This window comes from Microchirus variegatus (assembly GCF_963457635.1).
Source record: "Microchirus variegatus genome assembly, chromosome: 14".
Lineage (NCBI taxonomy): Eukaryota > Metazoa > Chordata > Actinopteri > Pleuronectiformes > Soleidae > Microchirus > Microchirus variegatus.
Genome location: NC_139815.1, coordinates 5,497,336 through 5,514,079, shown reverse-complemented (window position 1 = coordinate 5,514,079; position 16,744 = coordinate 5,497,336). Strand labels below are relative to the sequence as shown.

General features: G+C 38.8%; 1 protein-coding gene across 1 annotated transcript in view; it reads left to right on the top strand.

The window, feature by feature from the left end:
* The window catches only part of fam189a2 (family with sequence similarity 189 member A2), a 31,041-nt gene that overhangs the window by 2,603 nt on the left and 11,694 nt on the right, over positions 1-16,744 (top strand). The window contains exons 2-6 of the mRNA XM_083900814.1: positions 7,987-8,043; positions 8,643-8,753; positions 13,478-13,597; positions 13,822-13,929; positions 15,906-16,039. Of these exons, the coding sequence (XP_083756940.1) occupies positions 7,987-8,043; positions 8,643-8,753; positions 13,478-13,597; positions 13,822-13,929; positions 15,906-16,039 (530 nt within the window). The remainder of the gene's footprint in view (positions 1-7,986; positions 8,044-8,642; positions 8,754-13,477; positions 13,598-13,821; positions 13,930-15,905; positions 16,040-16,744) is intronic.

The window sequence follows — 16,744 nt, the reverse complement described above, 5'->3', positions numbered from 1 at the left end:
GCTTTCACTGGAGAATAATGTCTGTTATTAAAATGTTTTATTGTTATTTGTGTTTGTTCAAGTGTGTTTCTCACCACTGTCATTTTCATCTAATGTTATTCATAGCCTATGGAGACACATCTTCGTTCATATTTTGTGTAATTGTATTCCTTGTCCTTTACAGTTGAAGCATGGTTTAATCAAGTCTTGGAGAAACTCTTCACAGCATCCAGCTCTGCTCCTCTTCACCACTATCACAGCTCTACATGTTTCATTTATTTTATTTATTATTTTGTTTGCATATTGTTATAGAAATGCTTTTAGATTTGGCTCCTTGTTTATTGTAATTTGTACCCTTGAATTTGATGGTAAAACATTTAATAATAATAATAATAATAATAATAATAATAAAGTTATATTTTCACCTTACACTGTGTGTATGTGTAGACAAGTTAGATTTACACAATATAAATGAAGGGTTTCTCAAACATTTTCTTCAAATTAAATCACTTTTCATCTAATAATACTCTAATGGAGGAACACTAAGGGCTAGTAAATAAACCACAACATCAATGAATTTAAATGTTTAATATAAATAATCATAAAAAGAAAAATCATACTTATTAAAGCTCATCGTGAGCATCAACAGTCTTCGTAGACACAGTAGTGTTTTTAGGAGTTGAGTATCTTCTTCTGAACAACACAATCAGGTAAAGCAAGACGATCGTCTTTCCCCAGTCTCTCTGGATCCACTCCACGAAGTGACGGTAAAAAACTGTCTGTAAAACAATGATTATAGTGTTAGCGAATCAAAGTATCTGTTCTTACAGAAGCATAGATGTAAATGAACTGTAAAGATGCTGGACAAATGTGGTAAAAATAAATATAAAACAAAATACTCACATTATACTCAGGTGGCAGTTTATCCCGTTTCCTTCATTCACCGGGCCGGCGCCCGATGTCACTGTTGCCCGCCCGGCCGAGTCGCTCCGGCCATTGACAAAATGTTCTTCAGGTGCCTGGTTCCGGCCGCAGGCACCGCCAAAAAGCAGGTCTTTTGTCAGTCAGATCAGTCAGCAGATTTGTTAAACCTTACCGTCTATGGTGTAGAACCAGAAATACTTCTACACACTACATTTTAGATGCTTTGGTGTTGTGATTGTTACTCAAGAGGATGGTTTTGCTTGTTTGTGTCCTCAATTGTCACCATAGAACTACAAACTAGAACTACATCACTGTTGTCTTAAGCGTGACTGTGGGTGTCGTCAGCAGATAGCTGTTGTGTGGGCGAAAGGGCAAAGTTATGGCTGAGAAGACAGAATCAACTTGGCAAAAGAATGCAAAGTCTCCCGGGCAACTCGTTATTGGTTATTGTTGGGTTTTGCTCACGCAATAATACTTAATTTAAATGTAATACTTAGGACTGAAATCAGGAAGACGTAGTGTTAGGCTTAGGGCTAGGGTTATCATTAGAAGGATATGATTCAATGTTCAAGTGATCTATTCTGCCTGTTCTGCCAGGTTTCTTCATGTTGATGTTGGATTTAATATTGGGACATTTTATTTGTTAGTAGTGCCAGCCAGTCAACATTTCAGTATTTGTACCTAAATGTTGCTTTTGAGTACAAATTTTGAATAAAAAGTGACAGCCTTTCTACAGATGTTGTTGTGAGATTGTGAATCGTGTCCAGAGGAGTTTCAGGAGTGTTGTTCTAATTTCGATCACTGTATTCATTATTCATTATGCTGAAAGGTTATTGTGGAATTACTGATCAATAATACCAAAAATACTTCTGCCTACAGTACCTTGAAAGTGATAGTTAAGTTTTTCATGAAGAGAGGTTGGATGGGATAACGACACATACTGCTGACATCAACGCCAGGAACAGGCTTGAGAAAAGAGGCCTGTTTCACAAAAGTAGGATAAGGGATTAAGCCGGGCTATGTTGCTTATCCTGGCTTAATTTATCCGTGATCCGGTTTCTCAAAAGCAGGATAGGGAAAAGCAGGATATGTTATGACATAAGTTACCATGGCGATTTATCCTGTGACGTTAGCCTGGTCTGGAGCAGGCTAAGTTCCAGGATTTATTAAATCTCATCCCTCATCTCAGCCAGCAGTCACCACAAATGGAAACTAATAGTTATTCCACTGTCCACTACACAATGTTTTCACATTCAACTATACCCACGGTCATGATCTTAACATTTGTAATCATTGATTACAATCATTTATTTATTTATTTATTGAAAATTATTAATAATAATTGTATATTTATACACACAATAGAAATATAAAAACACATCATAGAGTAACATGATGTTGCTTTATTTATTAAGGATAAATCAAAGCAAGCAAATCAGCTCCTTTCAAAACTGAACTCTGTCTCTACAAAGACAGAAAACACAAATTCAAAGCATATTATAGAACAGAAGAATAAATGCACATTCAAAGGTCTGTATATAAATGTCTGCACATTGAAATTAATGCAGGACAAATCCATACACAAATGAATGGATGCCTCCTAGCAAGCTTGTATTCATACAGTATACAACACAAACATCATAAGAGGCCAAATATTAATGCGTATTGCATATTAACTGAAGTAGATGGCAGGATTGTCCCAGTCCATGTGTGATGGCACTCTGAAGCCCTCTCCTTCCTCAGACAGGTCACACTGTGAAGGACAGCACAGATAATATGTTTGTAGACGTCCTGTAGGTAAAATAATGTATGTTTGTGCATTGTTAAGTATTAGTCAGGGCACTTGTGAAATGTGCAACAACACTCAAATGCATCTGCTTTGTCCAGTGTAGTCGTGATGTCCACATCAAGTACAATTAAAAAAGAAAAGAAAAAATAATAATTTTGCAGGATGTTTATCTTTATTCTACACGCACGCACACGCTCGCTCGCACACACACACACACCGACGTACACACACACACACGTTCGCACACACACGCGCGTGCTCGCACACACGCTCACATACGCACGCGCGTGCACACACAAAGTGTATTTTACAATCTAAAGGAAGTGACATTTACACATTTTCACTCACAATTTCAACTCCTTATCAGAGATACAACTACGTTATCGGAGATGTTAAATAACTTTTTGGATCATAAATGTGATGGTTTCGCCGGAGGAATTAACGTGTATTTCCGCACTACTTACGCATTCAGGCGATCACTTTTTCTCGTTGGTTTATTATCGTGTTTCATTTCTTTTTGATTTGGTCTTTCACTTCCTCCATGAGGATTTCAGCCTCCGAGGACGGAAAGAACGCCGCAGTGTTCATGGTGAATCTGAGAATCTGTGATCGACAGCAAGGTCTATTTGAGGAAGCTGTGTACACGCACTTATCCAGGATTGGTTTCACCTGGCTTGATGAATCCGTGTCCGATCATCCTGGCTCGGTCTTTGTGGAACCAAGTGAGCCTGGACGCCCTTGTTTTGGATTCTTTGAACCAGGCTCAATCATTCATCCTGGATATCTGAATCCTACTTTTGTGAAACGGGCCCCTGGACACTCACCTGTACTGAAAACATGGCTGCCACCGAGATATGGAAATCGTTTGCCAATATAATGGGATGTTTAGCCTCCGCAGGCATAGATGACCTGCCCAGTCGATCACCAACTCTCAGAACACCATCTTTGACGAGCGGACAGAGTTTATAAATGTGGCTGCAACCTTTCACCAATTTGTTCTTTTGCAGCCTGGAGAGCTCCTCCGGAAACCTCTTTCTTTAGCAAAACCTTATGATTTCCAGCTCGGCCTTCTCAAGCTCCTCAACTGACAGACAATTTGGTGCTGTCTCTCCTTTGAAAGTCTCCATAACCTTCTCAAATGAACATCTTTGCTGTACATCCAGACCAGACTGTTTTAAATCCATCCTTATGTTTCTTCTCTTCTGGCTGCAAGCCAAGAGCCACTTCTTAAATCTCAAGATCCAAGCAACAGCTTTTTTCAAACCAGACCAAGATGAGAAGTAATTGATCATGCGAGTCACAGTATCAACCTTCTCTGCAGCTTGTACAGCATTCATTGCCACAGCCTTCTTGACCTCCGGGTCATCTGCTGGAAGCTGATGAACGTCCTCAGGACTAACAGGCCATACACTCTCGGGTTGAATCAGAACCTGGCAAAAAAATCAAGATTATCACATATTGGAGTTAGAATTTAAAGAGCCCATATTATACCCTATTAATCCAAGTTAAACTACTTCCTGATGCCTAGTTCCTAATGAACATGTCTGTGTCATGCTTTAGTCAAAATATCATAAGGATGAAGCACAATCGCAGTTCAATAACCCTGCCAAAACAGCCCTTTTCAGAATGCTCGGTTTTGTGCCTGGTCATTTACATGTGAATGAGACCCAGGTAAACACACACCCACTGCTTCCAGGGGAGTGTCGATCTGACTTACTATCCACAGCCATACTGTCGCCACTTATTACCTATTGTCATGCACCGTCGTCCCAACCCCCGCTCCATATACCCCATAGTAATGTCCGTTTACCCATTGTTTTTTTTTTTTAACATTTGATACATTTGATCAAATGCTGGTGTTATATATATTCCCAAATACACAAATGCCACAGGAGACCACTTAAAAGGAAAGGGATCTGGGACATCAGGTTTTTGGTTCAGGCTACCCAGAGGCATTGCTTCAGACTTATTAATGTTAATTCTGTATCCTGAAAAGACACTAAACTTGTTGATTACTTCAATAAGGGCCGGAGTGGATGTCTCAGGTTTGGTCAGAAAAATCAAAACGTCATCAGCATAAAGTGTAATCTTGTACTGTTTATCTGCTAAGGCTAAGCCATGTATGTCAGGGTTTGTCTTAATTGCCTCAGCCAGAGATTCGATGGCTAGCGCAAACAAAAGAGGCGAAAGAGGACAACCCTGCCTTATACCCCTTTGAGTTTGAAAGTTGGAAGATCGTAAGCCATTAGTAAGAGCTGCAGCCAGAGGATTGTTATATAAAAGCTTAATCCATCTAATAAAGTGTTCGCCTAAACCAAATTTATACAGGGTGTGGAACAAATAAGGCCATTCGACGCCATCGAACGCATCGAGTGAGATAACCACACCTTCAAGTTATCGCTGATGGAAAAACTGTATAATATTCATTAACCTACGCAGTTTGTTGCAGGAGTTGCGACCTTTAATAAAGCCAGTTTGGTCATCTTTGATAAGCAAAGGAAGTAAATTCTCTAGCCGCGTAGCGAGTATCTTTGAGAGGAGCTTTAGATCCACGATTAATAATGAGATTGGCCGATAAGAGGCACATTCGTCTGCTTGTTTATCCTTCTTTAAAATCAAGGAGATATTATCTTCCCTCAAGGACATGGGTAAAACACCTCTGTCAAAATAATTATTAAACATGTTAAGCAAAGGATCTACTAAAATAATTTGGAACTCTTTGTAGAACTCGCTACCGAGACCATCTGGGTTAGCTGCTTTTCAAGATTGCATGCCTTTAACAGCACGCAATAGCTCTTCCTTAGATATAGCAGCACTAAGTGCAAGTTTGTCTGATAGGCTAGGTAGATTTAGTGAAGAAAAAAATTGTCCATTAACTCTGGAGCATCAGTTTGTAACTCTGATTTATACAATTTTTCATAAAAGTTCTGAAATGTGTTATTAATAGTTGTATTATCAAATTGAAGAAATAGTCCGGGAATCAGCTTTTTTCTTAGGCCAAGTATTTACCTGCTTTATCACCATGTTCATACATTTTTTGTTTAGCAGATCTAATTTTGCATGTTTTGACAAGAGAGAGTCTAATGAGGAGCGGAGTGCTGAAATTTCTTTAAGCTTCTTCGAGGACAGATTTTTAACATAGTCTTTCTCAACAAGTTTAAGTTTGGATTCTAGAATCTGCCTTTGCTCATCCTGCCTGCGTCTTTTGCTGGATGTGTAAGATATGATAAGACCTCTTGAAAAGGCTTTTGGTGTTTCCCATAGCAATGATGGGTCATCTCTTGAAGGTGAGTTAATAGCCATAAATGATTTAAATTCTTCTGTAAAATAAGATATGAACTTATGATCTTTCAAAATTAAGGGGTTGAATCTCCAGTGTCTTGTCTGAGTAAGAGGATTCTTAAGGCCAAATTGGACAAATACAGCAGCATGGTCTGATACATAATATTACCTATGGAGCTATTGACAATTGATTGTAATAAAATGTTGGGGTAAAGAAATAATCTATCCTCGTATAGCAGTTATGAACTTTTGAAAAATAAGGGCTCAGCACCCTTATCCACAGGGTGCTGAGCCCTCCAAACATCTATAAAATCCAAATCTTCACAAAGAGCATTAATAACCTTTGCCTGAGGAGAAAGAGACTGTTTGTTTAAGGGGAGTTTGTCCATAATAGGATTTAAATGACAATTAAAATCCCCTCCAACAAACAAATTTCTAACATTAAGATCAGACAATTTAGAAAATGCAGTTGTTAGAAAATTACTTGGATGACCTGGGGGATAAAAGATATTCATTAGAGCAATGTCCTCTCCATTTAACGCCCTTTCACAATTACGTAACGTCCACCAGGATTTTTAATACAATTGACAAGTGTAAATGGTAAGTCTTTTTTAAATAAAATAGCCACACCTCTGCTCCTTGATGTAAATGAGGAGAAAAACACCTGTCCAAACCCTTATTGTTGTAATTTTATATGTTCCCCATCATTTAAGTGAGTCTCCTGTAATAGTGCAATCTGAACCCCTTCTCTTTTGAGGTAATTCAAAACCTTTCTCCGTTTAACCGGAGTGTGGATGCCATTAATATTCCAGGTACATAGATTCAGCGTCTGCACAGTCATCAAGATTGAAATATTTCACAGTATATCACAATATTTCCTGAGCACTTAATCCGTCTATAAAATAATACATAATACACATGAAAAGTGAGCCGAAAAACAATCCCCAAACAACAATTCAGATAACAAAAAAAAGTATACACTTAAGGTGTAGTAACCTGCCTAACATTGGCTTCGAAACAAGGCACTGTCCTTCTCCCAATTAGAGGAGAAGTGAGGAGTGCAAAGGCCTCTAACAGCAATAGAAAACAAGGCCGACTGCTCGAAAAGTCGAGAGGTGACACCATAGATTTAACCCATGACATAAACTTGAATTAGTAATAACACTTCACAAAATCACAACTTTAAGGCAGGTAATTTAGTTTACATAGCGTCATAAACCATAGTATGCCTCTGGAAAAAAACAATAAAAAAAACCAACAACAAACGGCAAGTAGTAAAGAACCAGCTATACAAGTCTAAACCTCAAGTCAGTCCGACATTCACATGTTACTGACAGCAGGTTCATCCAACGAAACAATACATTTCTCCACTCCGATCCGGTCCAGGAAAATCTTGGTAGGTGACTCTGAGTGACGCCAGGTAGAGCTGGCTATATTCGGCATGATTTCAGGCGTTTCTTCACTTCGTCAAATCATTTGCGCCTGCGAAGAACTGCCGCTGAGAAATCCTGGAAAATCATCACTGTGGTATTCCCGTGGCTCAATGCCAGATCGCTTCTCCCCATCTCCCTCGAAGCATTCATCACACGCTGTTTATCCCGAAAGTTATGGAATCTCTATTTATAGTAGTCTCTATCCATCCTGTGTTGTCCTGTAGCCTGTTAAGCTGTTGATGCCAAAATATGACATTGTGACGTCCCTATTCAGCAGTTGTTTTGGTGTCTCACTACATCACCCATGTTTCAAAGAACAGGGGTTAATTCATTAACCTAAAGTTCTCTCTGATCATTTGTTCCAATATCTATATTTTCACCCCACATAATGCAAGTTCTATTGGAGTGGGATCTGCGTTGAAAATGCACAATCAGAGGAGGATGATGTTCCCCTAAACTGTCAAGGGTGTTTTATCTGAGCAGACAGAATCTTATGTGGAGGACTTTTCACATGAAACTGATGCCAAAACATCAAATTGAAATGCGCTGCCCTCAATGAATGTGTTTTTCTGTCTCCAGGTTATTCTGTCAGGTATTGTAGGCCTCACAACATGGAGAAAGCCCATGCTCTTGCTGGTAAGATCCACAATTTTGCTCATCTACTGCTGCCTCATTTAGTCATTTTAGTAATTAAGTCAAATCTGATCTGAACGGATTTTCAAACACGTCATCCAAATGTTTTAATCCACAGATGGAGGCAGCATTTAATCAACAACTCACATGTGCTCTGATGTAAAATCAATGGTTTTCTCTGTAGTCCTTGATGTGAGGAGTGAGCACTTTACAAATGTATAAGATATTATAGACTTAAGCAGTTGTAGATATTATTAGGGCGCTAGCGATTACTTGCATCACGTTAGTTTACAGGGGACTTGCAAGGCGCTTAATTTTAATCAGTACCTCATACAGCCACACTTCCAAAACCTGAACTAATCCTTTAAAAGAGTTGGATAATACATTTACTACAAAATGTGACACTTCTTTGTTTCAGTCTGATGACATATCATCTCTGTTTGTTGCTTGCATTACATTTCAATCGCACTGTAACTATTCTATCATTTTGTCTCATTTGATTGATGGTTTTTGAACAGATCATGTACACAACAAGTACAATAATCCATCTTCCCTTGCTTCTTTCACCCACCTGCCCCCTCCCCACATCCCTCCATCTCCAGGTGAATGTGTTTGTCCTGCTGTCTGTGGTGTGTGTGCTCCTTAATCTGGCTGGATTCATCTTGTGCTGTCAGGGAGCCCAGCTGGTTTCCAGTATGACCAGCTGCCAACTGGTGAGGCTGCTACCTGTTTGTTTCTGTCCTATCATTTGATTTTCTTTTTCTTTTTATTCCACCTTCAACATGTCTCCGCTTCCCCTGCGCTCCCTGTAGAAAGTTATTAAGAAATTACATCTGAAGCAGGGCTTTAAAAATAAACATATATATTTGTATGTGTGTATGTGTAATTATACAGTCAGGTCCATAAATATTGGGACATAGACACAATTCTCTTCTTTTTGGCTCTATACACGACTACAATGGATTTGCAATTATCCATCCAAATCAGGTGAACGGTGTAGGAATTAAAACAGCTTTTACAACAGGGGACCAAAAGTAATTGACAATTGACTGAAAAGCTATTTCATGGACAGGTGTGGGCTATTCCCTTATTATGTCATGCAGCTGCTCTTATATAACAATCATTAGCTTTCAGGTTGTGTTTAAGGTATATGCTAACTAAATATGAAGACAATTAAGATGGTACCGGTGATTGTTGATCAGGCCAACTCGGAACTTCACCGCTTTCCGGTTGAGAAGCAGGAAATGCAAACATATCTCGGAACGAGCCACTGTTAGCAGTACCAGTCAATAACAACGTTCTACATGGTATTTTGCACACACAAACATTGTAGCAACATGTCTACTAGTCGGGGAGCCAAAGTCTCAAAAATGGGTGGGACCTGACATGGTCTGCCATACTTTTTATTTGTGTTTTTTTCTGTTAACTTTGACCCTAAGAAGCAATAATTGGAGGGTCTGCTTTGCCGGAAATATCGCAAAAAAACAATTGTGGCCATTTTAGTGTATGCACCCTCAAATCCGATACAGAGAACACATGTGCTGACAACATCCATTGAAAAAATAAACACATTTCTACAAGATTTTGGCTTAACTTAATGCCCAAAAATTTGGCGTTTTTCAATTTTTTTTCAATATTTTCATCTTTACTTCATTGGTAGGAAACTATTCCCCCAAGTTATGACATGAGTCAATAAGCCATTCTTTTCACCAAACGGTATACTCATTCCACAGAAAAAAAATGTAATAATCCAACCTAAATCAATGGATCTGTGGTGATTTCACTATTAGTTGGCGATCAGCAGGCTCGAAACCTCAGAATTTTAGGCTATTCTCAAAATTCTGAAAGACATGCTGGATATTTAATATGGTTTTTAATGTCCATATTATTAAACATCTTGGCCGAGGCATGTTTTTAATTTCAATATAACCCTGTTCTCCCAATGGAAATATGTGACACAAGGCATATAATACAGCAAAATGGCTTTCATTATTTTATTGCCTCTGATGACAACAATTACATCTTTTACAACAGAAGTAACTAATTTGAAATTCCGAGTTCCGGCTACCAAAGAAATGCAGCTTATGTGAAAGTAAACTAAAAACAAATTTTATTATTTATTTTAAATTATAAAGATTAACGTGCTAGTTTTTAAGGCACTGATTAAAAAGTATGATTTTTATTAACAATTAACAATGAGCAATGGGGTTTGGGTATCTTACACAGTTACCCCAGCCGTGACCATGGGCTGCCCTACTGTCGAGCACAAAGTGCAACACACAAATTGCACTTATAACTAATGATGAATGGGAGGAGTGTGTGTGGATCCAGCCTGTGGAAAGATGCTGTTTGCCTGTCTTGTTGTTCATAACTTTTTATTATTATTATTATTATTATTATTATTATTATTCATTACATTTCTAGAGCGATTTTCTAGACACCCAAAGCGCTTTACAAATGACCCATTATTAAATAACACATTCTCACTGGTGGTGGTATGCTATGTGTAGCCACAGCTGCTCTGGAGCAGACTGACGAAAGCGTGGCTGCCAATGTGTGCCAAACGGCCCCTCCGACCACCACCATCATTCATAAATACATTTATCGCATGTTTTTTCTAACTGTGGGAGGAAGCCGGAGAACCTGGAGAAAACCCACACACGGGGAGAACATGCAAACTCCTTGCAGAAACAACTGGGGCTCGAAGTTGTTCCAACCGGGGTTTGAACCCAGGAACTCAGGCCTTCTTGCTGCAAAGGCGAGAGTGCTAACCACTACGGTTGGTCCCACTCATGCACTGTAGGAGACTGAAGAGGCAGTTGTGTTGGATGTGTGTGTGTGTGTGTGTGTGTGTGTGTGTGTGTGTGTGTGTGTGTGTGTGTGTGTGTGTGTGTGTGTGTGTGTGTGTGTGTGTGTGTGTGTGTGTGTGTGTGTGTGTGTGTGTGTGTGCGTGCGTGCGTGCGTGCGTGTGTGCGTGCGTGTGTGTGTGTGTCCTCCTGATCATTTTCCATGCCCTTCTGCTGACCCTGGTGTAGTAAATATCCTGCGGTGAAGGGAAGTGTGTTGTGCTATCTTTATCACTCGACCTGAATGCTTCTAGAAGAAGTAAATTAAATATGTCATGTGCTTCAGGATACATGACTTAAAAGGTTCATGGTCAACATTGATCACTCAGCCCCACATAAAAGTCAGTGGCCAGAGGAGAGGAAATCACTTCTCTCTCCGAGTGTTTTTCCACTTAATGTGCTTAAAAGGAACCTCACCTAAGACTTAGATTTATAGATTTACATTATGATATATAAATGTGTATGCTGTATAAATCTGTGTAAATAACACTTAATATTATTTAATTAGGGATGCCTGGCACATTATTAGTATTGGATGACATTGGCTTTAAAATATGATTGGATCTCAGCAAACTCGCCAAGATGACGAATGACTAAAACAGTAGGCATCCCACCATAGTTTTCATTTTAATTCATGTTTACACAGTTGTTTACATCATAGTTTGAAGTTGAAAATGTTGCCGGTCTGCTGCTGCTTCCTGCAGCTGTTCCAATTGTCTCTTCAACATTCAATCTCCTCATACAACCTGATATTAATTGTTAAAGGCTCCACTGCTGGAACGAACACGTGAGGAGAGAATCGGCATACTTGTTGTGCACCTTTGCAGAAGGGTTCTGAAGTCTGGCTCGTTTTTACGGATGCTTTCAGGAACTGAAGCTAGTTCACAACTGAAATTGTTGAAAACCTTTTTTAGGCATTTAGCTGATTACGAGTATTTAGTACTAGCATTTTATTTTAAAGATTTACGGTACTATTAAGTATTAACAAAGTGCTCTCACTGCAAATTATAATTGTTGCTTGAAGCACCGCCGGGGAAAGGCAAGATTACCCCTGAGAAAGGCACCAGTCCCCATTGCTCATTGTTCAATTATGGTACTTTTCCATTATACAATTACCCCACCCACGTTGAGATGGTACGTTCTCTGTAGTGGAAACACAACTAAACCGTGCCGTTTCGTGCCGTGTCGCTCAGTGCCGTGTAGCGTAGAGCTAGTGCTCAGCTTGACTCTACTTTGGTATCAGCCACTTCACTTTCCATTACTTTCTCTGGTGTGAAATCTCTGCCAAAATCAAATATTGATCCACTGTGGTGAACCCTAGAGAGAGGAGAAGTTTGTACAAAGTACCCCTTTGTACAAATTTGTATCGGTAACAATAGTACTATTAACTTTCAGAGGTCTGTGCGAGCCGAATGGATGGTGAGGATACGGCGGGATGAGAGCGAGGACATCTGAGTTTATACGTCCTTGTCCGCAAATTAAACATTTCTTCTTTTTGAAAAGTCGTACCACTATATAAGTAATAGTAATAAGCATAAGTCACAAGACTGAGCACCGCATTTGCTTTTCGCTGTCTGGGTCTCCACTCCCACACGCTCGCCCTCGGTGTTGGTACTTGGGAATTATTCCAAGTATAAAGAGCATGAACGGCACCTTTCTTAAACCTCAAAATCATCCTTTTTGAAATGCCAGCTGCAAACTTGTGTGAAGTTGTGCCCTCACCATCCATTCGGCTCGCACAGACACATCCACCAGAAACCTCGGAAAGTTTATCATACTATTGTACCGAGACGAATTTGTACAAAGGGGTACACAACAATGTAGGGCTGACGTTCTGACTTTTTGATACGATGACCGTCTCCCTTGTATCCGAAATCCACTCATTTTTACTAATAAAATTGACTCCGGGGGTCTCTGGGAAATCACAACGACAACATGACCTACTGGAAGCAGCCCAGCGTACCAGCAGCCACAGTTTCTAGGCGGAAGTTACATTGTGCACTTAGCTTATTAACGAAACAAAAGATTTGCGCTCAACAGTCAACACCTACATGTTTTATAACATCATTGTGATTAATTTAAAGGTTTTGTCTTTACTTCCTGTGGCAGCCACCACATATGCTGCGTTCCATTTGTAGTCAGAATTTGGAATTTCTGAGGTAACAGGCCGTCCTTAGTGTCATTCCCAAGCCTGGATAAATGGGAGGGTTGCGTCAGGAAGGGCCTCCAAGGGCTCCTTTAGCTGAAAATCAAATATGCGACTCATCGGCTGTGGCCACCTCTCGAGAGAAAAAAAGAAAGGAAAAAAAAAAGTCCATACACTAGAGATAAATAGATTAAAAGGCTGTGCCATTATTTTTTGCACATATCTCTTATAAGAGGACAGTTCTTAAAACATTTTTTATATATATTTTTATATTATTCAACCTTTATTTATATAGGTTGTTTTCAAGAGAGACCTGTCAAATAGAAATTTAAAATTCAAGATGTTGGAAGTAGGTTTTTTACTGTGTTCTAAATATTCATTAACATGTAATAATCTGTATCAGTATTTGCCATGTTGGTCAACCCTTAATGGAAAATACTTTCAGAGTGAGGACGGGGATGTGTGTTACTGCTGCTCCCTCTCCCCTGCCTCCAAATGTCCTGAAGAGAAGCTGCTGGAGCTCCACCCTGCCCACTCCTGCAGCACCATGAGGATCCTGCTCAAGGTGCACCTCTATTCAAAATGACCTTTCCACACAGTACAGCCTGAGATATAGTTAAACTAATATACATTTTGGTATCAAAGACATGCATCCTCTGGGGATACATGGTGGCTTAGAGGACTTGCGTTTGTGTGGGTTTTCTGTGGATTCTCTGCAGAACGTGTGGCAAACTGTACAACACATGACGCAGCTTTTTTTCCCTGCTCTAACAATTTTTTCTCTCCTAGAAAGTGTTGTTTGCACTCTGCGCTCTGAACGCTCTGACCACAGCTGTGTGCCTGATGGCAGCTGCTCTGAGATACTTGCAGATCTTCACTGCAAGAACACCCTGCATGGTATGAGCTCTCTCACACACACACAGTATTATCCCCTGACCTTAATCATAACCAGTTAATGTCTAACCCTAACCTTAACCTAACCACAATTCAAATCTTAGCCCTAAATTTAACCAGTTCCTCAGAAATTATGGTCCTTATGTTTCATTAGGACCAGGTTTTGGTCTCCATGATGACTACTGAAAACTAACCATGGGAAACAGGTTTCCTCCTCACAATAACATGTTTATGAAATAGCAAATAGCGATTATTTTCATTCATTCAATTCATTAATCCATAAAACGTCCTAAACCTCGAAATTATGATGTTCTCAAATGTCCTGTTTTTTCCGCAAACCAAAATGATTCCATTTTAATGATGTCTTTGTGATATGAAGCAAAGAAACCAGAACGAAAGATTTACATTCAAGAATCTACTAGGGGTGGAGGAAAATCAATTCACAAAAGAATCACGATTCTAATCATCCACGATTTTTTTAAAAATAATAATAATTAATATATTTTAAAGTTTCTATTTATACACCTAAAGTTTAAGACCAACGAGGTTAAAGAAGCTGTGGACAAAAAGGCTCCCTGCGCTCTCAGATGATTGAGGAGGTTGAGTCCCTGGCCCGTTTTTGTGAATGGAATAGGTGAGGGCGGGACGGTCAGGTAACTATGGAGCTTAGGCCGCTGTCCGTGATGCTCAAAGGCTGCTTTGTAGGATGAGTGTGTGGCCAGTCACCTGTAACGTTAGCCTACACGTTTTTTTTTTTGTTTTTTTTTACAGTAAGTTAGTTTTTATTTGTTTTGAATTAATAATTATTAATTTTTGTCTTAAGTTTGCCTTTGTGTAATTATAACATTGGAATTTATTTAAAAATCATATTATCTTATACAAACTGTATTGTTTTGATGCCATCTGTTGATGCCTTATCACACTATGCATTGTATCAATTTTTGAATTGAGAATAATTTGATTCGTATGAATTAGGGCTGGGCGATATGGCCTAAAAATAAAATCCCAGATTTATTTAATAAAAAAATTGATTTTTGATTTAAAACAATTTTTTTTCTAAAGACAAAATAATTATTCATATGATGTACTATGTGAAAATGCATTATGTTTTACACACACATACAAATTGTTTCAGTGTCAATTAAAATATTTTAAATACATCCTCCATGACCGTAGCACAGACTCTGACTGATCTAGGGCCCTATGAAATCCGTTTTATGCTGGTCACATTTAAAAGTAAAATAATTAACATAAATAAAAAAGGGGTAGTGCCCCCTCATCTGGTGCAGACAGATTTCTGCGCAATAACAATATAACCGTAATAATGGCGTATTTGATAGTGTGACTTGAGTTTCAATCGGCACCTGGACACGTTACATGCTACACGCTTGTTCTGCGGTTTAGAAAAATCTGTGGTGTATGAAAAAAAGTGTATATAAAGTAAATAAACAAGCAATATGCACTGGGGGAAACCCTGGTCAGTGTTTTTGAGGAGATGCACGGGTGGTGCCCCGAATGAGCGTTCCACGGAACATTTCCCCAGTGTGAACATTAAAAAAGTGTGCCGTAGTAAGAGTAGAATATATCGATATTTTTATTTTTAAAATCGTCTGAACAAAAAATGTAATTAATCGATAAAATCGATATAATGCCCAGGCCTAGTATGAATTGAGAATTGGTTACATCGGAAAAAACGATTTTGAATCGAATTGTGACCCTAAGAATTGGAATCGAATCGTGAGACACCCAGATTCAACTTCCCCTATTTTCTCTTGCCACTAGACAGCTTTTTCCAACCTGACAATCAAGTTTATGTAGCTTTTTAAGTTGCTTAAGAAGAATAAGCTTTTGCCGTGGTCGGACGTGCAAAAAATACAACAAATTAAAAAACTTCATGGATATAATTTGTTAATTGTAATATTTTTGTTTTGTTTTATTTAACTGCTGCATCTCATACTCTCCCTGTTCTTGTGTGACAGGATGAGCACAGGGCCACAGTGGAAGAGAGGGAGGAGCCTGCTCAGGTCCTGGACCCAGATGAGTTTGTGGCTCCAGCCCCTCCTCCTTCCTACTTTTCCACTTTCTACTCATACACACCACGCATGGCTCGCAGGTAAATGCAGTTTTAATGGGTTTCTTTTAGATCCTTGAATCTGCTGCCAGTGAAATTTGTGTTCAAAAGCTCATCCAGAGTGTTTTCTCCGTGACATAATTTGGTAATATAGTAGTAGTTTGATTGATTGAGTTATTTTATGTTATACATATTCCTCACAAGAACATATACACTGCCTGTTTAAACGTTTATGAAAAAATAGACCACATATTCAGGCTTATAAATGTGTTGGTGTTTTTTGTCTTTTTAACTGTTGTTGAGTCAAAGTTATGATTGAAATGCACCTTCAAATATAATGCATTATTATTATTATAATATTATATCACATTTGTAGTCGTGATATAAAGCAGCAATAATTGTACAGAAGTCACAAAATAGACTTTCTTTTATTTTTGTTAATAAAAATGAACCAAGTGAACTTTGAACTGTGACACATTTCCATTTTTGTTCATATCGCCCAGGTTGTGCTAAAAAAAGCAATATAAAGCACTCTTTATTGCACGTTCTCTGTATATACTGTATGTTTGAATGGAAAAAAGCAGCCAAAATTCTCTGTGTTTTCAGGGTTAAGGGAGCAGAATATTTGTTACACAGTTGACGCATTATGTTTTTGAAATGACTGGTTATGACTAGCTTGAATGCATCAGCATTCACAAGGTTGTGATAGCATTATTATATCTATTAGGTATGTGAGCAGTGCACTTT